Source organism: Labeo rohita, chromosome 22 (assembly GCF_022985175.1).
Source record: "Labeo rohita strain BAU-BD-2019 chromosome 22, IGBB_LRoh.1.0, whole genome shotgun sequence".
NCBI classification, from domain to species: domain Eukaryota; kingdom Metazoa; phylum Chordata; class Actinopteri; order Cypriniformes; family Cyprinidae; genus Labeo; species Labeo rohita.
This window is the reverse complement of record NC_066890.1, coordinates 32,504,372-32,526,099: the sequence shown is the minus strand read 5'-3', so window position 1 is coordinate 32,526,099 and position 21,728 is coordinate 32,504,372. Positions and strand designations below refer to the sequence as shown.

General features: G+C 38.7%; 1 protein-coding gene across 4 annotated transcripts in view; it reads right to left on the bottom strand.

Moving 5' to 3' along the window:
- patj (PATJ crumbs cell polarity complex component) overlaps positions 1–21,728 on the bottom strand; it is a 154,737-nt gene that overhangs the window by 106,275 nt on the left and 26,734 nt on the right. For all 4 annotated transcript variants that reach the window (XM_051094264.1, XM_051094263.1, XM_051094266.1 and 1 more), the window contains exons 13-21: positions 21,507–21,641; positions 15,498–15,577; positions 15,133–15,189; positions 12,169–12,303; positions 11,089–11,265; positions 10,895–10,963; positions 10,448–10,675; positions 1,329–1,538; positions 608–709 (exon numbers count right to left, since the gene is read on the bottom strand). In XM_051094264.1, coding sequence (XP_050950221.1) covers positions 608–709; positions 1,329–1,538; positions 10,448–10,675; positions 10,895–10,963; positions 11,089–11,265; positions 12,169–12,303; positions 15,133–15,189; positions 15,498–15,577; positions 21,507–21,641 — 1,193 coding nt within the window. The remainder of the gene's footprint in view (positions 1–607; positions 710–1,328; positions 1,539–10,447; positions 10,676–10,894; positions 10,964–11,088; positions 11,266–12,168; positions 12,304–15,132; positions 15,190–15,497; positions 15,578–21,506; positions 21,642–21,728) is intronic.

The window sequence follows — 21,728 nt, the reverse complement described above, 5'->3', positions numbered from 1 at the left end:
TATCGATGGACATAAATTTGTTTTCCGACGTTTAGGCTAGGGTCTTCAACTTTTTCTCATGACATTTAGCCTAACTTTAGCTTACTAACTTAAAGCTGGCTTAATGTTTTATATTTAAATCTTATTTTCATTTTTTTCCCCATAATTGGCAAACACCCTGCAGTACAATATATATAACTATGATTATTGGATTTTTTGATTCAAGTTTATATGCACTGATGACTGTGGGATGTTGTATAAAGTATATTATACATGTAAATATAAGATGCATGAAGTGCATATACATTTACATACACATATATGGTTCAAAAGTTTTGGATTGGTAAGATTTTTAATTTTTTGCAAGACACCTCTTATGCTCACCAAGGCTGCATTTATTTGCTTAAAAATACAGCAAAAACAGTTAAACTGTGAAAATTTTTTACAATTTTAAATAACCATTTTCTATATTAAATGCATTTTAAAATGTAATTTATTCCTGATGCAATGGTCCTCAGTGTCCCTGAATTAAACGTCTTAATTGTCATTTTTGATCAATTTAATGCATCTTTGCTGTATAGAAGTATTAAATGCATTAAAAAAAAGTGAACTAAAGTAGTCTGAATACCTCTTGCATAGATGGGAGAGCGACGGCCTGTTTTGGTGCTGGTTGCTCATCGGCGCCCTCTACAGGCCAAGAAGACTGCTGCCCACTACCTCTGTCCTCTGGCTGTACAGTTCACAGACACAAAACAATGCAAAATATCAATGCAAAATAAAATAGACATATCACATGTAGCACTGTGTCAATAGCAGGATGAACCAACCATTTAATGACAAGCCAAACTAGCTTTTATTATGCTTATGACGGGAAAAAATCATGAGAGCAGTGGTGACCCTGATTTAACCTATACATCACAATCATATCAAAAAGCAGATCAAGAAGACAGCCTTTTGAAGTGCAATTTATTTATGTTTCAATTTGAAAACAAACACTTAATTAAAACGGCACCTGTGTAAGAAGAATAAACAGGGGGTCGTCAGGTCATTCGTATTTGTGTGTATACCTTGCATTAAAATCTACTTACAAAAGAGCATGTGTTACAGTAACCTAATTACGGTAACATTTATGATTAAAAATGAAAATTAAGTGGATAATCAGGAGATGAACTTTAAAATAAGAAAAAAATATGTTGTGGTGGGAAAAAAACACTGTAAATACTATATTGACCCACAAGTCTAAGTAATATTTTGAAGAAATACCCACCAATCTTACATACTGACCCAAATAAACACCTCCAGCACTGAACGTTAACAGTTTGTGGCCATAATTACATATTAGCTCTTACCACCAGCGGTTTCCTGATTCCAAGGTAGACTTTCCCAGGCGGGGCGGATTTGAGAACCTCTACAGCCTGGGCCAGAGAGCATGTGTCTAGATGAGTGTCATTGACGAAAACCAGCTGGTCACCCGGGAGAAGCCCGCCGTGATTGTCCGCCACCCCTCCAGGCACCACAGAGCGGATGACGATCACAGAGCGCGCAACATCCAGAGGGTCCTGCAGAGGGCAATGCAGACCACAGCAAACAGACAAACAGAAAAAAACAGAGGGAAAACATCATGAGAGCAGTGGTGACCCTGATTTAACCTGTACATCACAGACTTATCAAAAAGCAGATCAAGAGGACTGCCTTTTGAAGTTGAATTTATTTATGTTTAAGTTTGAATACAAACATTTAATTAAAACAACACCTGTGTAAGCAAAGAAAAGAAATTTGCAAACAAGCAGGGTCACCGGGTCATTCCCGTTATGCAGTACCCTTTGAACCCTACTTGAAGGAAAAAAAAAAAAATGTGTTAGGGATATGCCCGAATCTAAATACGGAAAGGAAATGATGTGTATTATGGAACCCCTCAAAGGAATAAATACGAAAAGGGAGGAAAAACATTTTTTAATGCTTTCTCTCTCAATTATAACGGGTAATTATACTGTATGTAAAATGCGAGCATTAGGGAACTGCTATTAATATGTGGCGCATAAATGCGGACTCGACTTTTACTGTCACTTTTGGAGATTCGCGATCACACATACTCCATGTATACAACGGAGCGGCAGTACTCACAAATTTTACAAGACTAGATGTTTGTCAGTCGTGCTCAGGATCTCCAAATCTTTTCTTGGTTTATGTGGCACGTGAAATTTGATGTACTGTAATGTAACATGCTACCGCAAGCATGCGGGTAACTGTGTCTCTTTAGTGGCTCCGAAGTTCGTTTTCCAAATACAGCTTCACAATTCAGGCTCATCCCTAACATGACCTGGCAACCCGTGCACTAAATCTACTTTCAAAAGAGCGAGACTAACTTGCTGGAAGGCCAAATGAGGCCAACTTCTGACTCCAACATCCCAAGTGCTACGGTATCAATCACATCTCTGGGGAGCTCTGTCGTAAAACTGCAATTCAACCGATTTGATGTCTCCAACAATATATTTCATGACCCATATGGGCGGCTTTTATGTGGCGAATGACAATATAAAAGTGATTAACAAGTAGTTATTTGAGAGTAAAAACTGAAGCGGGAGCGCAGTCATTAGTAATCTCATCTATCTGCCCATGAACATTTACGAGCAACCGTGTCAAAAGACCTGACGAACAGACCATCCTTGCATTTTTTGAGATTTCTGACACAAATCTCTTCTGGTGCGATGTTAAAAATGAAGCGTGTTGTTTTGAGTCATTCAGAACCACCATTTTCAGACAAGGCCACAAAAGACATCAAATGTCAAGGTTCAGACCACAATGACCACTCGGAAAAAGGAGATAACATATTATTGACAAGGAGCGAAACTGCGGACAGCAGACCAGGAAACTTCACCCAGCCCAACCATAAAAAGTGGGTCAGCAAGCCCAGCAATTACTGCCCCCTGATTACCCAGTGAGCCACTGCTGCACGGTAAGCAGACGAGAAGAGAAAAGCAATTTCAGAGCGAGAGAAACTGAGGCCTGCTAGAAGGGAAAGAAAGAGAAAAAAAAAAAAGACAGGAAAAAGTTGGAGAGAGGATTTGAAGTTCCACTCCAGCTGGCGCTTTAGGAGGACACAGGCTGCATTGTCCGGCTGCCGGGTTCCAGCCAAGCGTGCTTTGCTTTCCAAGCCCTGCTCTCATCCCACATGGCCAGTGATGTCAGTAGAGCAGCTTTTATATGAAAAAAAAGGCAAGGGGAACAGGCCAGCACAGGGGGCTCCTAACACGACAATACGTCACCTGCTACGGAATTAAGATACAGATCAGTATGACATGAGAAATGGAAAGAAAGCGTCATTTCTTATTCGTGTTTCCATTTGAGTGCACATATGATTTAGATGGCGTATAGTACATGGCTCATTGGGGGAGCAGCTGTCTTTCATGTTACAGGTGTGAAGAACATCTCTGATTCCAAAGAAACGACAATTCCAGAAGCCCTTAGCAAGTGGCGAGTTTCCACAACCACTGACAGCTAAAAATAGCTAGTTAAAATTAGACTAGGTCAACGCAAACCAACTCTGTGGTCTACGCCGTGGTTTGAAACTGTCGGCTAGCTAACAGATGGGTATGAGCATTGGCGGTTGGAATGGATCTCCCATATTTCTTGCCGGGCTAAGGTTCGCTACCGTCTCCTCTGAGTGCCGAGCGTTCCCTTGGCTGGCCCTGCTTGTCGAACGGGTTGAAATTCTTCAGAGCGGTGTCAGGCGGACAGTAAATCTGCTGTTTCGCAGGAATCAACGGCAGGCCAAGTCATCTGTTTTGCTCCTGCGCTCTGCCTCACCTTCAATCTTGCTGAACAGAATACCAGGAACTCCAGGACGTCTGTCTTTCGCTTGCTTTTCTCTTTTAATCCTTCTTTTGGTTGTTCTCACTGTAGTTGCCTTGAGAGGAGAAGAGAGGGTGCCACTTCCACGACACGGACAAGCAAATTACATAAATTCCACGAAACTACGGTTTTAAAAATAAAGGTTCTTTATTGGAATCTATGGTTCCATGAAGAACTTTTAACATTTGTGGAATCTAAGGATCAGCCTACTCCTGAATTAATATTTCCTTACAATATACCCCGCCCCTTGTCATCCAAGATGTTCATGTCTGTCTTTCTTTTATCAGTCGAAAAGAAATGAAGATTTTTGAAGAAAACATTCCAGGATTTTTCTCCATATAGTGGACTTCAATGGGGATGAACGGGTTGAAGTTCAAAATGCTGTTTCAATGCAGCTTCAAAGAGCTCTACACAATTCCAGCCGAGTAAAAAGGGTCTTGGGTCTAGCAAAACGATCGGCCATTTTGTACATTAAATAGAATTGTACACACGTTTTAACCACAAATGCTCATCTTGCACTAGCTCTGCATTGCGCGTCTACGAATTAACGCATTGCGTAATCACGTTGGAAAAAGGTCACTCGCGATTAGTTCTTCGTCTATGTGTACTTCAGTTCAATTTCAATTTTTCTCCTTCAACTTCAAAATCGTCCAACATTGTTGTTTTACCTTAAAGGACATTTGACTTTCTTTGCACGTTCGTTTTGTAAACACTGAATTGGTACTTCCACCTACATGACCTTTCCAATGTGATCACGTAATGCATGAATTTGTAGGCGAGCAACACAGAGCTAGTGCAAGATGAGCATTTGTGGTTAAAAAGTGTATACATTTTGCAAGAAAGTCAAATGCCCTTTAAGGTAAAACAATGATGCTGGACGATTTAGAAGTTGCAGGAGAAAATGAGATGCCGTTTTTCACCCTACCCTAACTTTTTGAACCGAAGTACACATAGACGAAGAACTTAACCACACGCGACCTTTCCAACGTGATTACGTAATGCATGAATTCATAGATGTGCAACGCAGAGCAAGTGCAAGATGAGCATTTGTGGTTAAAAAGTGTACACATTTTTATTTTTTGTAGAAAATTACCAATCGTTTTGCTAGACAAGACCCTTATTCCTCATGCAGAGCCCTACATTGAAACTGCAATTTGGACCTTCAACTCGTCGATCCCCATTGAAGTCCACTATATGGAGAAAAATCCTGGAATGTTTTCTTCAAAAATCTTTAATTTCTTGTCGAATGAAGAAAGAAAGACATGAACATCTTGGATGACATGGGGTGAGTGAATTATCAGGAAATTTTTATTCTAATTTTAATCTTTCCATTGCACTAAGATTTCTTTTAGCTAATTTTGACACATGCATTGAACTCTTAACGCAAGACAAGCAGAAGAGTTAGGAAGCACAAGAAGGAGAAACAACGCATAAGCTGTTTTTATTTTAAAGCTTACAGCTGTGGGCAGCTGTTTGGCACAAGAACAGGTGGCACAGACAGTGCCGGCATGACAATGGTAGTAAATCCAGACACCTCTTTCTTTGGATCTGCTACAAACTGGATCCAAATATTGGAAGACACCATTGCGAAATGACAACACGATATTAGAACAATTGTTCACGGCTGCATATCCGTCTTTAACGTATTAACATTCAGGACGGTGTCCTGTAGTCGATTTGGTAGCTTATTTTCCAGCGACGGTAATAAAATAGCCCTTGGTCAGTTTCTGCAGCTTTAGGCCACAATAAATAAACAACGATAAATAAATAATAACACTCTGGGATGATTTATGACTCTGCTTTAAAACATTCACTGGATGAGACTAAATGCTGTATTGATGTGCAGGTTAGGTGCTTTGAACCATCGAAATGATTCAAAAATGCATTCTCTCAGATCTCCTCTCCTTGGACAGCATGAAATATTGGAGCCATACATTCACTACCGATGCATCAAATAAATTTGTTTTGCACGCTGAGAGTTCACAGCCCACTTGCAAATGGCCAAAGCTTTGGAGAACATGTTGCCGATCAAATTCTTCAAGCTGTAATTTCACTCCACCAGTTTATTATTGTTTAGAATGGAGACATTTTTCTTTTCGAGGTTGGTGTAGGGCCGACATCCCACCCAAACAGAAAGTTACGTTAAGCTACGTTCCCTATGGGCAGCTTACATCCACCCCAAACCCTTTGCTAGAGAGCCGCTCAATCATATTTCAATTGAGCCTGGCTGTATCGTGACTTCATACGCGCACTTCAATCGTTAGCGAAAACTCATAGTAATGACTTTTAAATGGCCGTGAGAGTACAATCCCACTTAAAACAAAACCACCACCACCCAACCCTTCAGATCAGTTGTTTGGCTTCAAGACGACCTTCATTAATCTCCATTACCAGGATGGCTAGTACTACCAAGGGGGTTCTTCTCATGTTGCCATGTAGCTCTTCTTACTTCGAGATCGAGGCGCGACTCCAAATGATTTCACCGTCGCCACTTCACGTCACTCACACAGTCAGGGGTGTCATTTAGAGTAGAAAAACTCCCTGGTTTCCAGCTGTCAGTGCGACCGTAGGCTCCCATCAATCTAGCTGCGGTTACAAGGTCTTCTTGCGAGAAGAAGGGTGGTAGAAAGAGGGGGGGACTGAAGGTTCTGGAAGGCTTCGAGCATGTCTGCAGGTCTCGAGGTTGCCTACTCGGCCTTATCAGCTCAGGCCTCTTACTGGAGAGAGCGGCAAAATCAATTTCCCCTCGCAGACTCGAGAGGCCCAGAAGGAAAACAGAAAGGAAGTCAAGAAGAAAGGTTGAGAGATTCCTCCTCCATTAGAAGAGCGTACCCATCACTGCATTGTGGGAGTTGCTCACTTTTGTCTTTTTGGAAATTCCTTACAGCTCATACATTTATGGACATTTCAACAACTCTGCGAATGCCTGCACCCCCTCCTCCTCGGAATCAATTCCCACCCATCACGCATCAGGCCCTCGGGTTGTTCAGCGTTCGTTTCGGTGCAGATAAGCAAACAGACGGTGCTAGGTGGAGGGGGCTCAGCTGGTGCAGAGCACGAAGATGGTGAGTTCGACCGAGGGAAGGCTGCACGGGTCAATATGGCTTCCAATAAACCCCAGGGTGCACCAGCAACTCCTCCAGAAGATCTGCAAAGTAAGCTTAAGCGCTTCAGCCTCTACACGACAATGATCTATGATCCAAGTTGCAGGACTGCGAATTTCTTCTCCTCTCGGCTTGGTGGGGATGAGATGATCTCGAATTCAGTGCGTCGATGCGGTATTGATGCAATTCGTTTGTACTTGTTCATGCCGCAAAAACAAACAAAAACCCCTGCGTGGCTTCATACAATCAGGCAAAAATAAAACAAAGGACTCTGAGTCAGCAAAACGTATTTTTTCATCGTAGCACAGAGCCTATGGACTCTGTCCCAAGCTTCCTCATCCCTCCTCCATCCTCATTCCTTCATTTATCAGAGAAAGGAGGAATTTAAGGGATCACTGCTCAGGTTACCGCCATTAAGCAGCAATGCTATTCCGTCCATGTCGCCACGGCCCCCCATCACTCACTGATGAGGAAAGAAGCATACCTTATCATTAAAACATGATCTCCGTTCGGTTTCGCCACGATGCGGCGGCCATTTATTACAGTCCTGATGAAGTTGCGAAAGCATAGGCGTGCTTTTCTCCTGCCAATACAGTTTCCCCGCATGAAATCAATTGGAACCCGTGGCTGGATAATATAAAACACGAGGCGTCCCACAGGACCGGCGGAGTGCAGGTCTGCGGGAGAGGTTCTGCATTCTAAGTGGCCTCATTACATGATCACTTCTGATTCAGGATCAACGTGCAGTTATGTACTAACCCTGATTAGAGGGCTAATGAAGGAAGGAGGAAAGCAGCTTTTCGTACTAAGTGAGCAGAGCAAAGGGTTTGACGGCTGGCAAGGGGCCAGATAAACAGCGGCGGCCCTATTCGGAAAGGTTTCGCTGCTTTCTTTTGTTCAGCGTCCAATGACTTGTGACATCAACGCACGTTTCCTGTGATCACACTTTGGGAAAGTCAAGGGGGATTAATTGAGTCCAGTCTCCTTTTTCCTGCTTAGAGGATAGCTGATAGAAAATCGTGAATGGCATACTTTCCTTGGCTTTTTTACAGTAAATATGGATGAATGGTTACTCTTTTTTAACAAATTCAAGCTGTGATGTGTTATTTTTAGTGCTGTCAATCGATTTAAAAAGAAATATGAATTACTGAACATTTTTCTAAAATTAATCATGATTAATCGCAATTAATCCTACTTAACACAAGTTAATACTTTTACATTGCAATAATTTCACATTAAATCTTCAAATTAATGTAGAAACAACATAAAGACAGTATATTTTTAATATTTGTTAAATATTTTTTTTATGACTGAAGGTGAGTATCACTCTTACCAATATTACCGATGTCTCTAGGACATTTTTTTCTCTTATTATTTAACTATTGACTACAGCCATTCAACATTACTGAGCTATCAATTTTAACGTTTATTTGACATAAAATAACTTTTAATTATGTGAACTTAAAACAACCTTCACATAAGCTCATTATTTACCGTGCCCTTCAGCAAGTAGGAAATATACAGAAATTGAATAAAGTATCAAACACTAAAAACTAAATTAAACAGATGAATCCTTAAAGCTACAAAAGTTATTGATTTCCTCTTTTTTAGTGCTGTGCAACGATTAATCGTGATTAATCACATCCAAAACAAAAGTTTTTGTTTACATAATAAATGTGTGTATACTGCGCATATTTAGTATGTATATATAAATACACACACACAGACAGTATATATTTAGAAAATATTTACATATATTTACTAGTGCTGTCAATCGATTAAAAAAAAAACAAATTTTTCTGAAATTAATCGTGATTAATCGTGATTAATTCCACCCAACATTAAAGTTTTTAATTATACTTTTATATTGCAACAATTTCACATTCAATCTTCAAATTAATGTAGAAACAATAAAGTATATTTTCAATATTTGTTTAATGCCATCTTTTTTATGACAGAAGGCAAGTATCACTGACACCAACTTACGTCTCTATGAATTTTTTCCCTAATATTTAAGCATTGACTACAGCCATTCAACATTACAGTATAATTGAGAGCTATCAATTTAACATTTATTAGACTTTAAAAAATAACTTCTAATTTAAGGGAACTTAAAACAATCCTCACATAAACCCATTATAATAGATGTACCTGTGCCCTTCAGCAAGAAAATATAGCCTACACTAAGCCATTTTTCTCAGTGTAATTTATTAAAGTTATCAAACACTAAATTCTAAATTAAATAAAGATGAAGCTTAAAACTACAGAGGATATTGATTTCTTTTTTTTAATTTTGTTCTTTGATTAACAGACATCACAGCAGCTGGTTATTTTGTCTGCTGTCACTTTAAAAGCTGCTGCTGTTGAACTTGATGAGGATCTGACACTGCGTTAAATGTGATTAAAAAATAATATACTTACATGCAAAGTTTTAAGGCAGCCTTAATCACCTTTTTTGTAACTCTATGACATAACTGATGACATAACTACGACATTGCATATTTGTAATTTAATTTGGGTTTGAATACAGTACTTTTACAGTACCCTAAACCAGTGCGTTAACTGCGTTAAATAGCTTTAGCGCCGTTAAACTGGGAAAAAAAATATTGTCTGCGTTAACATGCTAATTTTGACAGCACTAGTTATTTTGTCTATTTTTATTCCAGGTTTTCTATGATGACATCACTCCCTAAAATAAAGCAATAAGCCCCAAGAAGCCATGGTTTACAGTGAATTTATAACAGCTAAGGAGCATTGTTAGGCACAATGCCTTATCTTATAAATTCACTGTAAACCACAGCTTCACAGGGGTTATTGCTTTTATAAAACTTATTTGATATATGTTGTAAGGTTGCACAAAATAAAACGGAGCAAGTAAAGTGTAATGATTTTGACAAAAACATTATTTTTCCACCAAACAATTCTGTTGTGGTTGCACCAAAGTGGTTGCCAAGCAACACACAGACATAAACAAAGGTGTATGTTTGTAGAATAATTTACAACATCTTAGGGCTCAGCTCAACCAATCGGAATGAAGGACTGGAACTACCCGTTTTATAAATTCCAATAAAGACTTCTAGAACTTCTAGTATTACTTAAACCTAAGCTTAACATACAGAATCATAACATGCAAAAAATGTTCTGTCCTATGTACTGTTTTTAAGATGTATCAGACCATGAAGACATCATCATGATGCTTGTATAGTAAATTGTGACTAGACCTCTTTTTTTATGAATCTGTTTGAATACTGAATTTTGTATTTACTGCATATTACTTAATAATTTATAGCCAGCTTTACAGCGCAAACGTGACTGTTGATTCTTCCACGCAAATGACACAAAACAACACTTCTTGTAAATGCTTCTTGAAATGTAAGTCTAGCTTCCTATGGTTTTTCTCAAAGACAAAGATAAATATGTGAAGTTGCTCCCTCCAAAAAAGGAGGATTAAAAAAGGTATAAAAAAAAAAAAAAACAAAGAGCAACAATAAACAAATGAGTTTTTTCCCCACCTGGTAGTCTAGTATGCTGAAGCCGAGACCTCGTTCTCCTTTCTCTAATTCTAGAACCTGCACATTTGGAGACCACAGAGCAAGTTCCCCTTCATCCTCCTCCTCTTCTTCATTTTCATCTTCTTCATCATTCTTCACCTCATCCATCTGCTCTCTTTCAGGAACGCTTGGCTCTAGGGGCTCTTCTTCATCGCTAACCTCTCGCTCCACTGCTGAAGCCTGACGGGCCTGATAAGAAAAGCACAAATCATGGTGAGCCAGTAGTGGTTTCTTAATTGGCAGGTTGTGACCCCAAAATGGGTTGCAGGTCTGTTCTGATGGGGTCACTTAACCTTTAATCAAACTATATTTGTAAAATAAAAAAATTTTGGTGCCGCATGCAAAACCAGTAGAGAAACACTGAGCTAAAATCCAGTTGTAACGTTTCATTAGAGGATATGGACAAACCTGAAACTCTTCCCTCATGCTGTCGCGTAGACTTGTATCTTTGGCAAACATGGAGAGGTTATTCTCAATCTGTGAAATTATAACAAAACGAGCAGGCATATATTATTTTGCAGAAGTATCGGCCAATGGATTTGGCAGTTGGAGTTGGCAGTTGAGTGTTAATTTTGGACTCTTTGTGTGTATGTATTCGTTACCTGCTCCTGTAGGCTGGATGAGGGGCTGGATGAGTGCCACTCTTCAGATTCAGGCTGGTATTCACTGCCCTCTTCAGCGAGGCGTCTACAGCAAACCAAAGTAAAGGGAGGAGGAACCTCTCTGAGGAACGCAACAGCCTCTCGCCTGGACTTCCCATATAACTGCACGCCATTCACCTGCAAAATTTCCTTAATCAGTCACTAGGGGTACAAAAATAAGGTCACTTATAAAGTGTAACTTTTTTTTCTTTGACAAGGATGTGGCAAATCATATTAACATCCTATGGGGTGCTTATTAGCTTGGTGACTATATTACACACTGTCTCTGTGGCATTCATTGGCTATCTTTGATTGGCATTTCATGGAGCGGGCAAGCCTGAAGCTGCTAAGGCGAGTGGGGGCGGCACTGTGCCATCTGCCCAAACCAGGGGGAAGCCATGGTCTCCACACATCCTTTCCCTTGTATGTACGCACACATACACACCATTGGTGTACCACTGTGCTTCTAAGCATCTAGAAAGGCCAAGAGCAGTACATTAGGATGTTTAGGTTACACCAAAATATGAGATTTTCTTCAAATGCACTGGCCCCAGGACGTAGCCTTGAGGTACGCCACATCTCTCCATAAGCCACTTCCCCTGCAGCCCTGCAAATCTCCCCTGCGTTAACCATCCAGGCTCCTGCCAACAGCAACAGGCTGAAGGCACAGCGGCCCTCGGCCACCAGACCAGGTGGGAGGGGGAAGTTTAGAGGGAAGGGGGCAGGAAGCAAGGCCAGTGGGGAGGTTAGGGCAGGGGACAGTCATGCAGATGGCCTCGGTCAGACTCAGGAGCCCTCCTGCCAGAACATCCATGAGCCAGCAGCCAGCAGCAGCAGCAGCAAGCCTTCCTGGAGGCTCGGTGCTGGCAGGATGCAAAGGTCAGTGTTATTAAAGCTACCGAGAAGAGGCTAACCAAAGCAAGCCAAGAGCAAAACTGCAGGCTGGCCAAACCCTGGGAGCCCACGTAACTATAATGCCAAATAGTGAGGGTGCGGGGAGGACACACGTCGACAGTGTAGATGCTGTTATAATGACTTTACCTCCAGAAGTTCATCCTCTGGTCGAAGCAGCCCATGTTTTGCTACTGGGCCTTCAGGAGCAACTGTGGAAATGTAGTGGTGTCCATCAAAAGAGTCTAGTTCCACGCCTAAGCGCATTGTGTGTATTGGGAGAAGCTGCAGAAACATCATTTTAAGGTTACTCACTCATTATGGTCACTACTGAACATGGCTAGGTAAGATTTAAAGAGACAGTTCACCCAAAAATGAAAATTACCCCATGATTTACTCACCCTCAAGCCATCCTAGGTGTATGTGACTTTCTTCTTTCAGACGAATACAATCAGAGTTATATAAAAAAAAAAATCCTGGTTCTTCCAAGCTTTATAAAGGCAGTGAATGGGTGTTAATATTTTGAAGTCCAATAAAGTGCATCCATCCATCATAAAAGTACTTCACATGGCTGTTGTATGCCGGTTTGACATTTTTCTTTACAAATCAGGACTCTACAGTGCGACCATTTTAGTCAGATTTGCGTGCAAATGAAAAAATATTTAGGAGCGCCAGTGCGACTGACCTGATCAGCATATTTGTGTTTGCGATGAGGAAGGCTTCAAAGGTTTCTACATGTTTTTGTAAATTTGAGTAATGGATCACAGACATATTTCACAATGTCAGCCGTTCGAACGAATCTAATGAATGAATGAATTAGTAATTAAATCAGTGACTTGCCGCCACCTACTGGCAGTTTTAGTTTAATCTTTTTAGTCATTTAAATCATTTAATATTGCAATATTCAATATTTAAAACATTAATCTCAATATGAATTTATGAATTTGATTGCACTTATGCCACCTCTGTGCCTCATTAAACATGAAAATACACCTACAAGCCACTTTTGTGTTCTTCTGTGCCACTTCTGTAGTACAAATAAATTTGGTTAATAATGACTTCATTTTATTGATAACTTATTCCTTATCTACTTGTTTTTATTCTGTTGTTTTATTTAGACATTTTAAAAAGCTTATAAAATATAGTTTTTTAAAAAAAAAATTGACATAAAAGATGACATACTTTTAATAAAGTTAGAAAAATGCCATTACAAAGGTAAAACAAAATTCCCCTGTAAATCACTTTAAGGAGTTAAATATCACTAGTTTTTAATCAGATTTTTTTTTATTATTGTTTAGAAGGTCCTGAAAATTGACTCCTAAAAAAAAGTGCTAAAAAAAAAAAAAAAAAAAAAAAAAAAAAAGAGGACTGCAAATCCTCATTTTGTACTTTAATTCAGGACCAGTGCTTTGTTTTGCTCTGTCCACTGCGCTTCCGCATTCATCACCACCTTCGCCTATGTCCTACGTCATCTGCTGGAATGCCACTCTCTCGTAAATGTGCATACAACAATTAACAAAAGCTAAATATTACGCTTTACTAAGTTTTAAGTATGTATATATATTTCTTACACAAATGCATCGATTTGCTTCAGAAGGTCTTTATTAACCACCGGAGCCATGTGGAGTACTTTTTATGATGGATGGATGCACTTTATTGGACTTCAAAATCTCAACACCCATTCACTGCCATTATAAAACTTGGAAGAGCCAGGACATTATTTAATATAACTCTGATTGTATTCATCTGAAGAAAGAAGTCATATACAGGTTGAGTAAATCATGAGGTAATTTTCATTTTTGGGTGAATTATCCCTTTAATACGTATCTTGATTTTTAAATGTTTTCTCAAAAACAGTGCTTAAACACAGTAAAATCTAAATTCCACAAGGTTTTATTATTAAATGAACACAAGGATAATTTATTTTTCTCTATATGCACCAATATTACAATATATTCTTACTACAAATATACACTTGAAAATATTAAAAGCCAAGTGGGGGACTTCAATAGATTTGTTGTGTGATCAAGGTTTTGAATTGATTCATTGTAACAAATTGATTCGCAGAAATTAATTAAGTGTATTCACTTGTGAGAAGCTAAAAACCATCTTGATATCTTAAAGGAGAAGTCCACTTCCAAAACAAAGATTCGCAATAATGTACTCACCCCCTTGTCATCCAAGATGTTCATGTCTTTCTTTCTTCAAAAAACAGAAATTTATGTTTTTTGAGGAAAACATTTCAGGATTTTTCTCCATATAATGGACTGCTATGGTGCTCCGATTTTAAACTTCCAAAATGCAGTTTAAATGTGGCTTCAATGGGGTCTTATCTAGCGAAACGATCTTATTTTTATTAAAAACATACAATTTAAATACTTTTCAACCACAAACGCTCATCTTGCCTTGCTCTCAATGACCTCAACTTCAAAAATCATCATCAACTTCATTAAAATCATCCTACATCGCTGCAGAAGTACCGACCCAGTCTTTGCAAAGTGAACATTCAAAGAAGATCAAACATCCTTAACAAAAAAGGTAAAACAGTGATATAGGACGATTTTGAAGTTGCAGGAGAACATGAGATGGGAGTTTTTCAACATATCCTAACTGTCATGAACCGGAACAAAAACAGTCCAGGCAGAGTAAGACAAGACGAGCGTTTGACATTAAAAAGTATATAAATTGTTTATGAAAACAATTTTTATGAAAATAACCGATCGTTACGCTAGATAAGACCCTTCTTTCTCGGCTGGACTCGTTTACAAGCACATTTGAGATCGTTTGAAGCCGCATTTAAACTGCATTTTGGAAGTTCAAAATCGGGGCACCATATCAGTCCATTATATGGAGAAAAATGCTGAAATGTTTTCCCTCAAAAAACAATTTCTTTACAACTGAAAAAAGACAAGAACATCTTGGATGACAAGGGGGTGAGTAAATTACACGTGAATCTTTGTTTTGGAAGTGGACTTCTCCTTCAAGAAGAATTACATGTGTCCAACTCACTATCGTCTCCACTATATATCTAGAATATTTGACAGTTTGCCCATCCCTACTATAGAGATGAATGAACGAATGAATGAATCATGAATTATGTCGTTTCCACGTTACCTTGGAGTACTTCTGCAGCTCAATATCATCATCTATGACAGGGTCAAGCTGTACAACCTGTAGAAAAAAAAAAAACAGAATGCAAGTAAAATAAAATAAATAAATAAAACGTTAAAAAATAAATGTGGTCACCACACTCCCTTTATGGTAAATAAAACAAAACAACAGTGTGTCAGCACATGAACTCAAATCCAATAGAAGTCAACTGAGGCAATCTACCGCCAGATTTAGCTGGTCGATCGAACATCTCTTATCACAGCATGCGTAAGTGCCGGCGGTTCTTGCTGATGTGCAGTTTGCTTCATGTTTAATTGAGAGCCGCACTTAGCATCTGTTAACATTACTTCCCCTACATTTTTGCTTACCATAACATCGTAATGTGGACCGAGAGCCTGCTCCCATTTAGCGCGAAGCTCCATCTCCGTCAGCGGGGCCGGCTCTTGCACTACAACACACACACAATAATGAGAGCAGCGTTTAAAGTCAATTACCGCCATTTGGGTGCCCACTGTCCGTGACAGAGTGAGTGGAAACGTATGACATTAATGTCAGGTGCCGCATACTAGCATGGGATTGATGTCAGGCTGACGGATGAATATAATCAGAGGGCCGAGAGTGCGCCGAGGGCAAGAGTTGAGAGAGGAGTCAGCAGTGATACTGCAGAAAAAGACAACGGGACGCCTGGGAACAGTATCGGCTGGAAGCCCAAAGGGCAATGGAGGCAAATAAATGGGTGGAACAGCTTTTATGGGCACTTCTGACCCTTAACTATGATATGGGGCGGGGGTAGTAGGGGGTTTCAGAGAAATATGCTCTGGGTAAGGACAGAACTAAGTTTTTATGTAACCTAAGCTGTAAATTTAACAGACGCATGCCTTGAATAAGGTACAACTTGGTCTCCTGTTACTACAAACAATAGAGACACATTAAATACGTTGATAAAAATCAGTATACCACCTTAAAAAATGTTAATTGTGGTCTGTTGTCTTGCCTTTTTTGGCTGCATGCAGCCAATTAAAATCATACAATTATGCAGAAAATGTGGACCCAATCATGCAATCCAGGTATTAAAAAAAAACAATTTACAGTATAACGTGGAATGTCACGAAATTTGTCACTTAAATCAAAATGCCATATGGACTAGTGTCTGTAAATATTAAGCTGCAAAAATACTAAAAATGAATCCTGCATGGATTCATGAACTAAAAATATTAAAAATGAATCCTGCATGTTCTGCGCAGACGTGCGGTTTTGTTTACTGCTGTGTGCCGCTCACGGCATTTTCAACTTCTGTCGCATCAATATACGAGTACATTAACACATAAACGTGCATAATAAAATGAGCATTTTATTATTTCTTTAGAGAAAAACTACCGTCATATCAAATACAAACAGAAACTTAAAGGTCTTCATAGCAAACTCTCAAAATAAAAGTTTGGTATAACTTGAAGAAATTGTGACAGAAATATATCACTTAATGTAATTTAAAGAATAATGTTTTATTATTTACCAGAAAAATTATTTACCAGAATACATAACAGTATTTCTGGGGAATAAATAAATAAATAAATAAATAAATAAATAAATAAACAAACATTTGGTAAAAAAAAAAAAAAAAAAAAAATAAAACTGAATTTGATTAAAAAAAAAAAAAAAAAAAAAAAAAAAAAAAAAAGTATTTCATAGGGCCTTCAAACTGTAATTTTTGTTAAACATTAAATTGCTGTTAAATTGTGTAAGTTTCATGATTTCAATTCATTAGACAAGCTTTTTGAATCAGATATTTTTTAAAGGAATTAATTAAGTGGAATAAAAAAATTAACAAATAAAAAAAATTTATTAAAAAAATTGATTTCATAAGGCCCTATACAGTTGTGTAAAATGTAATTTTTCATATTACAATAGTAAAATAATATTTCTTTAAAAGTACTGACTACTTTTATTTCATAAAACGCATATTTTGCATGTATTATAAAGTGCTTTCAAACGATTAACCGCAAGTATTTCAATATATAAACAACATATTTTTTCTTAAATATATAAATGCATGTATTTATATATGCCTAATAAATATACACAGCACACACACACATATTATGTAAACAAAAACAGTATTTATCGATTAATCGCGATTATTCATTTGACAGCACTATAAGACTGTTTATTTGACCAAAAATACATAAACAACAGCAAAATTGTGAAATATAATTACAATTACATCATTACTCCAGCCTTCAGTGTCACATGATACTTCCATATGCCTTTTAATATGCTGATTTGTTGCTCAAGAAACATTTTGTTTACTTTTGCCTCTGGTTTATTTTTGTGCTTTATTTGCTACTTTTTTGTGTGGATTTTTTTTTACTGTCATTTTTAATCAATTTCATGCTTCTTTGCTGAAAAGCTCTTTCCAAAAAATAAATAAACAAACATAAAATGAATAAAAAACAAGCAGCTTTTACTAAACCCCTCATGCAAAAAGCAGAAAAAAGCTTTTTCAAAAGTTTCAGGCCTTGATGTGAACTGCTACGCTAACGCACATTACGGTAAAAAGTAAAGTCAGTGAGTGAGTGAGAGCGAGGGATGCAGACCTGATTAAATTAGCATTTCTAACGCCTCACTCACAACACCATTCATCACAAATGTTTGACTACATTAATACAGCAATGCATCGCTTCAACACGTGGGACGTCAAACCCCAGCCAACATCTGCAGCCCAGGTGCGGCGCAATGGAAAATATGGAGAGTAGGGGAAATGTTGATCACGGCAATGGCTTGTTATGTTTATGTATCAGGGAAAACTACGCTGACACCGAGAACAAATGTCCACCCCCTATCCAAACGTCACTCAACATTTAATAAAGGGCATCACATGGGAAAACTTACCACAGACCCACAAAAGTCGAGTAAATGGGGTTTTACATAGTATTTCCTGTGGTTTTTAACTGCTGTGGGCATTTCTGGAGCAACCGCGGAGTATAATTATACCAACGTGGAGCGATTGTCACCACTTCTTTGTGATTAAGCGCTCTCGCTGTCAACTTTAGCAATGATTTTAATGGGTCGCAACTGCTGGTGTGACAGATTTTGGAAAAGGCGCAAAAACCCGGGAGCAACTAGTCCGTGTTATCCACTTTTTTTTTAACATTAGCGGCGAAACACATCTGTTTCCAGAGAATTTCAACTTTACGTGACACAAAAGAAACTATATAATGGCACTTCCAGGGTCGTTATCTTTCAAATCGACGGGTGAAATTTAGCGAAACCTCTTATCAAATGTCCCGTCAACGTACCAAAACAGTCGCGCATTATCCGTAAAGAAAATATTTAAACATCTACACACTCACATGGCAATATCATTTCTTAAGACCACAGGGAAAAAAGGCGGGAGGTGAAAGCATGATTAAAGCGCTGTGTGTTTTGACTCGAGGGCGGCTATCGTTTTACACGTGCTATGATTCCAGCTTTGGGAAATGAGTCCTTGACAACCAATCATTGTTATCCCGGGCATGTACTGGCCCAGTGCAACAGAACGCTTTATTTAGGAGTTTGGCAGGTACCGGGTCTTGTCCGGATTAATTAGGGCAGAATGTAACCAGAGCTCCGGGCTGCTTCGGCTTCAGCCAAGGCCCGCTCTTCCGCTTCCAGGCCGCCTATCTCCATATTTATATCTGCCGGCTAACATGACTGAAACAATGCCTGCTAAGCTCGGTGTAGAAGCTGGCCTGAATCTGACCTCCATCCAGAGGGAAGCGCCAAGGATCGGATTCATCAGCATTAAGCTCAAAGTTTACTTTGGTTTTATGCCTATTTTAAGGTACATGTACAGTACACAAGATGTAAATTCAGCCATCAGTGTAGTACGTGTGTACTGTACGCATACAGTCGAATTAGTTTGTCCAAAAGGTATTAGATGTTTTACATAAAAACAACAAATTCTACAACCGGTAACGGTTTTTCATTTCCCATCAACAAATATTTAGAGGTTCGAGCGCATACAGCTGAAACGCTATTGTAATTGTTAAAATGGCCATGGATCAGTGATCTCCACGTAAAACTGATCGTGCAAACCAAACTGTAAGTCGTAGAGACTTGAAAGTCGGGAGGGACGGTAGTACTCACACCACCTACAATGTGACCAAGGCTTGCCCTGACGGGGGCGCTACAGCGAACAAAAGTACATAGGCGCTACAGGCTCAAGTGTCTTACATTGTTGGAATCCTTGGGTCATGATGGACAAAACGGAATTTTTAGGTATTTCGCATTTTTTGAAAAACCTCCTTTTGCAAAAATAGTTCTAGGTTTTTCACCCGATTGGAATCGAACCAGTGCAGAAAAATTCTCTGGAGAGTGAATATCAATAATTATCAAAAAATAGTTCTGTCGACTCACCATCGCAAAGGGAAGTTAAAACGTCGAAGAGGCAGGACCACTTTTAATAAAATGCCTATAACGAAATAACGAAATGAGACATCTTCGCTAAACCCGGAACACTTATGTAAGAGCTCAATCTGAGGTCACATGAAAAAAATTGCGGAGCTTAGCCACTTGGTGGCGCTATTAAAGGGAATAAAAACACATAAAAATGGCACTAACTGCACAACCATTTGTCTATTCAACATGAAAATTGGTTTGTACGTTCTTGGTGCCACAAACGTCTATAAGGACATTTGCGTATCTCAAAAAACATGGCCGCCATTACACGTTGTGCGGTTTTTCGCGCATGTGCGATATTCGTGTCATATGATAGAACAGTGGTTCTCAACTCCAGTCCTCGAGGCCCACTGCTCTGCACATTTTGTATGTCTCCCTCATTTAAAGGAGAAGTCCACTTCCAGAACAACAATTTCCAAATAATTTTCTCATTTTGGAAATTTAAAATTGGTGCACCAATTAAGTCCATTATATGAAGAAAAATCCTGAAATGTTTTCCTCAAAAACCATAATTTCTTTATGACAGAAGACAGAAATACATGAACATCTTGGATGACAAGGGGTGAGTAAATTATTTGTGAATTGCTGTTCTAGAAGTGGACTTCTCCTTTACCACACCTGATTCAGATCATCGGCTCGTTAGGCGAAAGATCCACGAACTTGAGTGTGTCAGATTTAGAAACATACAAAATGTGCAGAGCAGTGGGCCCCGAGGACTGGAGTTGAGAACCACTGCGATTGAACTCCTCAGTCGGGACAACTTTGCCTCTACAACCACTGCTGTCAATCAAATTGTTTGTTAAATAATTAAGAAGATATCAAAAACCTACTTTTGCAAACTAGGTTTTTTGTGCAGTCTGGAAAAAAACTTTGAAGTACAATTCTCTGAACTCTCTAGGTCAATAATTATCAAAAAAAAAAAAAAAAAAAAAAGTTAAAATTTACCCACTGGAAGGCTATAATGGGGTCGTTTAGAAAAGGGGCCTTTCCAAATTTACCCAAAATCCTATAAAGCCTAAAGGAAAACTCAAAACTTCACAAAACCTGGTGAGCACATGCGACAGGTGATTCCAAACAAGCATGCGAACTTTTAGGGAGATCAGACCACAGCTGGCGCTATAACAGTTATAAATGTTAAAAACATAATTTCTATGGTAAATTACCTGGGTATATCTAAATTTTTATATAAATAACGTAATTAAATGCCTTAAAGCGCTTGAACCCTGGTAATCGCTGCTTGTAGCTAAATTTGTTCTTGTTTTAAGCAAACTGATTAAATTTTGTTTAATTTAAAAAAAAGTGCTCCACACAGTTTATGATCTGAAGCGAATAAATGTGTTTATTAAGAAAAAAGATGCATATTTTTAACTTTATAAACTGTAATCTCTAGCTTCCCGCTAATTGTCGTAGGTGCGTTTTTAAGAAAGCGGTGTTTTATAACATTTTAAAAGTGAATATTATTCTTAAACACATCGATTCGCTTCAAAAGGCTTTTATTAATCCCCTGGAGCTGTGTGGAGTTTCTTTTATGTTGGATGGATGCACTTTTTTGGGCTTTAAAGTCTCAACACCCATTCACTGCCATAATAAAGTTTGGAAGAGGCAGGACAATTTTTAATTTAACTCCTATTGTATTTGTCTGAACGAACATATGTACATCTACGATGGTTTGAGGGTGAGTAAATTATGTGGTAATTTTCATTTTTGGGTGAACTATCCCTTTAAGGTCTTTGGTGTGAAAAACCTCCTGGTATGTTTCATTGTCTGCATGAGCAGCCAGGCTTAACACATGAGTAAAAAGCCAATCAAAACCAAAGGAAGGATGTTTTTACAGGAGCAGAGTAACTGAGTCTGATCTGTGTGATGTTTGTGATATTGGCCACATTGTTGAGCACCTGTATGTGAGTGAAAAGACATGTTTGTGTATTGTATGAACTCACTATTTCCCTGCAGCTGTTGTTTGATCCCACTCAGAGCAGGGTCCATAGACTCCACCACAGAGCCCCTCTGAACATCCGCCCGCGCCTTGATCTCAGACGATCTCTTTAGAGACACACGCGACGACTCTCTCTGGACTGTATCAACACACCAGTATACACACATACACACTTAAGTCTGAATCAACATTTGTAACCATCATTTATAAAGATGTAAATATATAT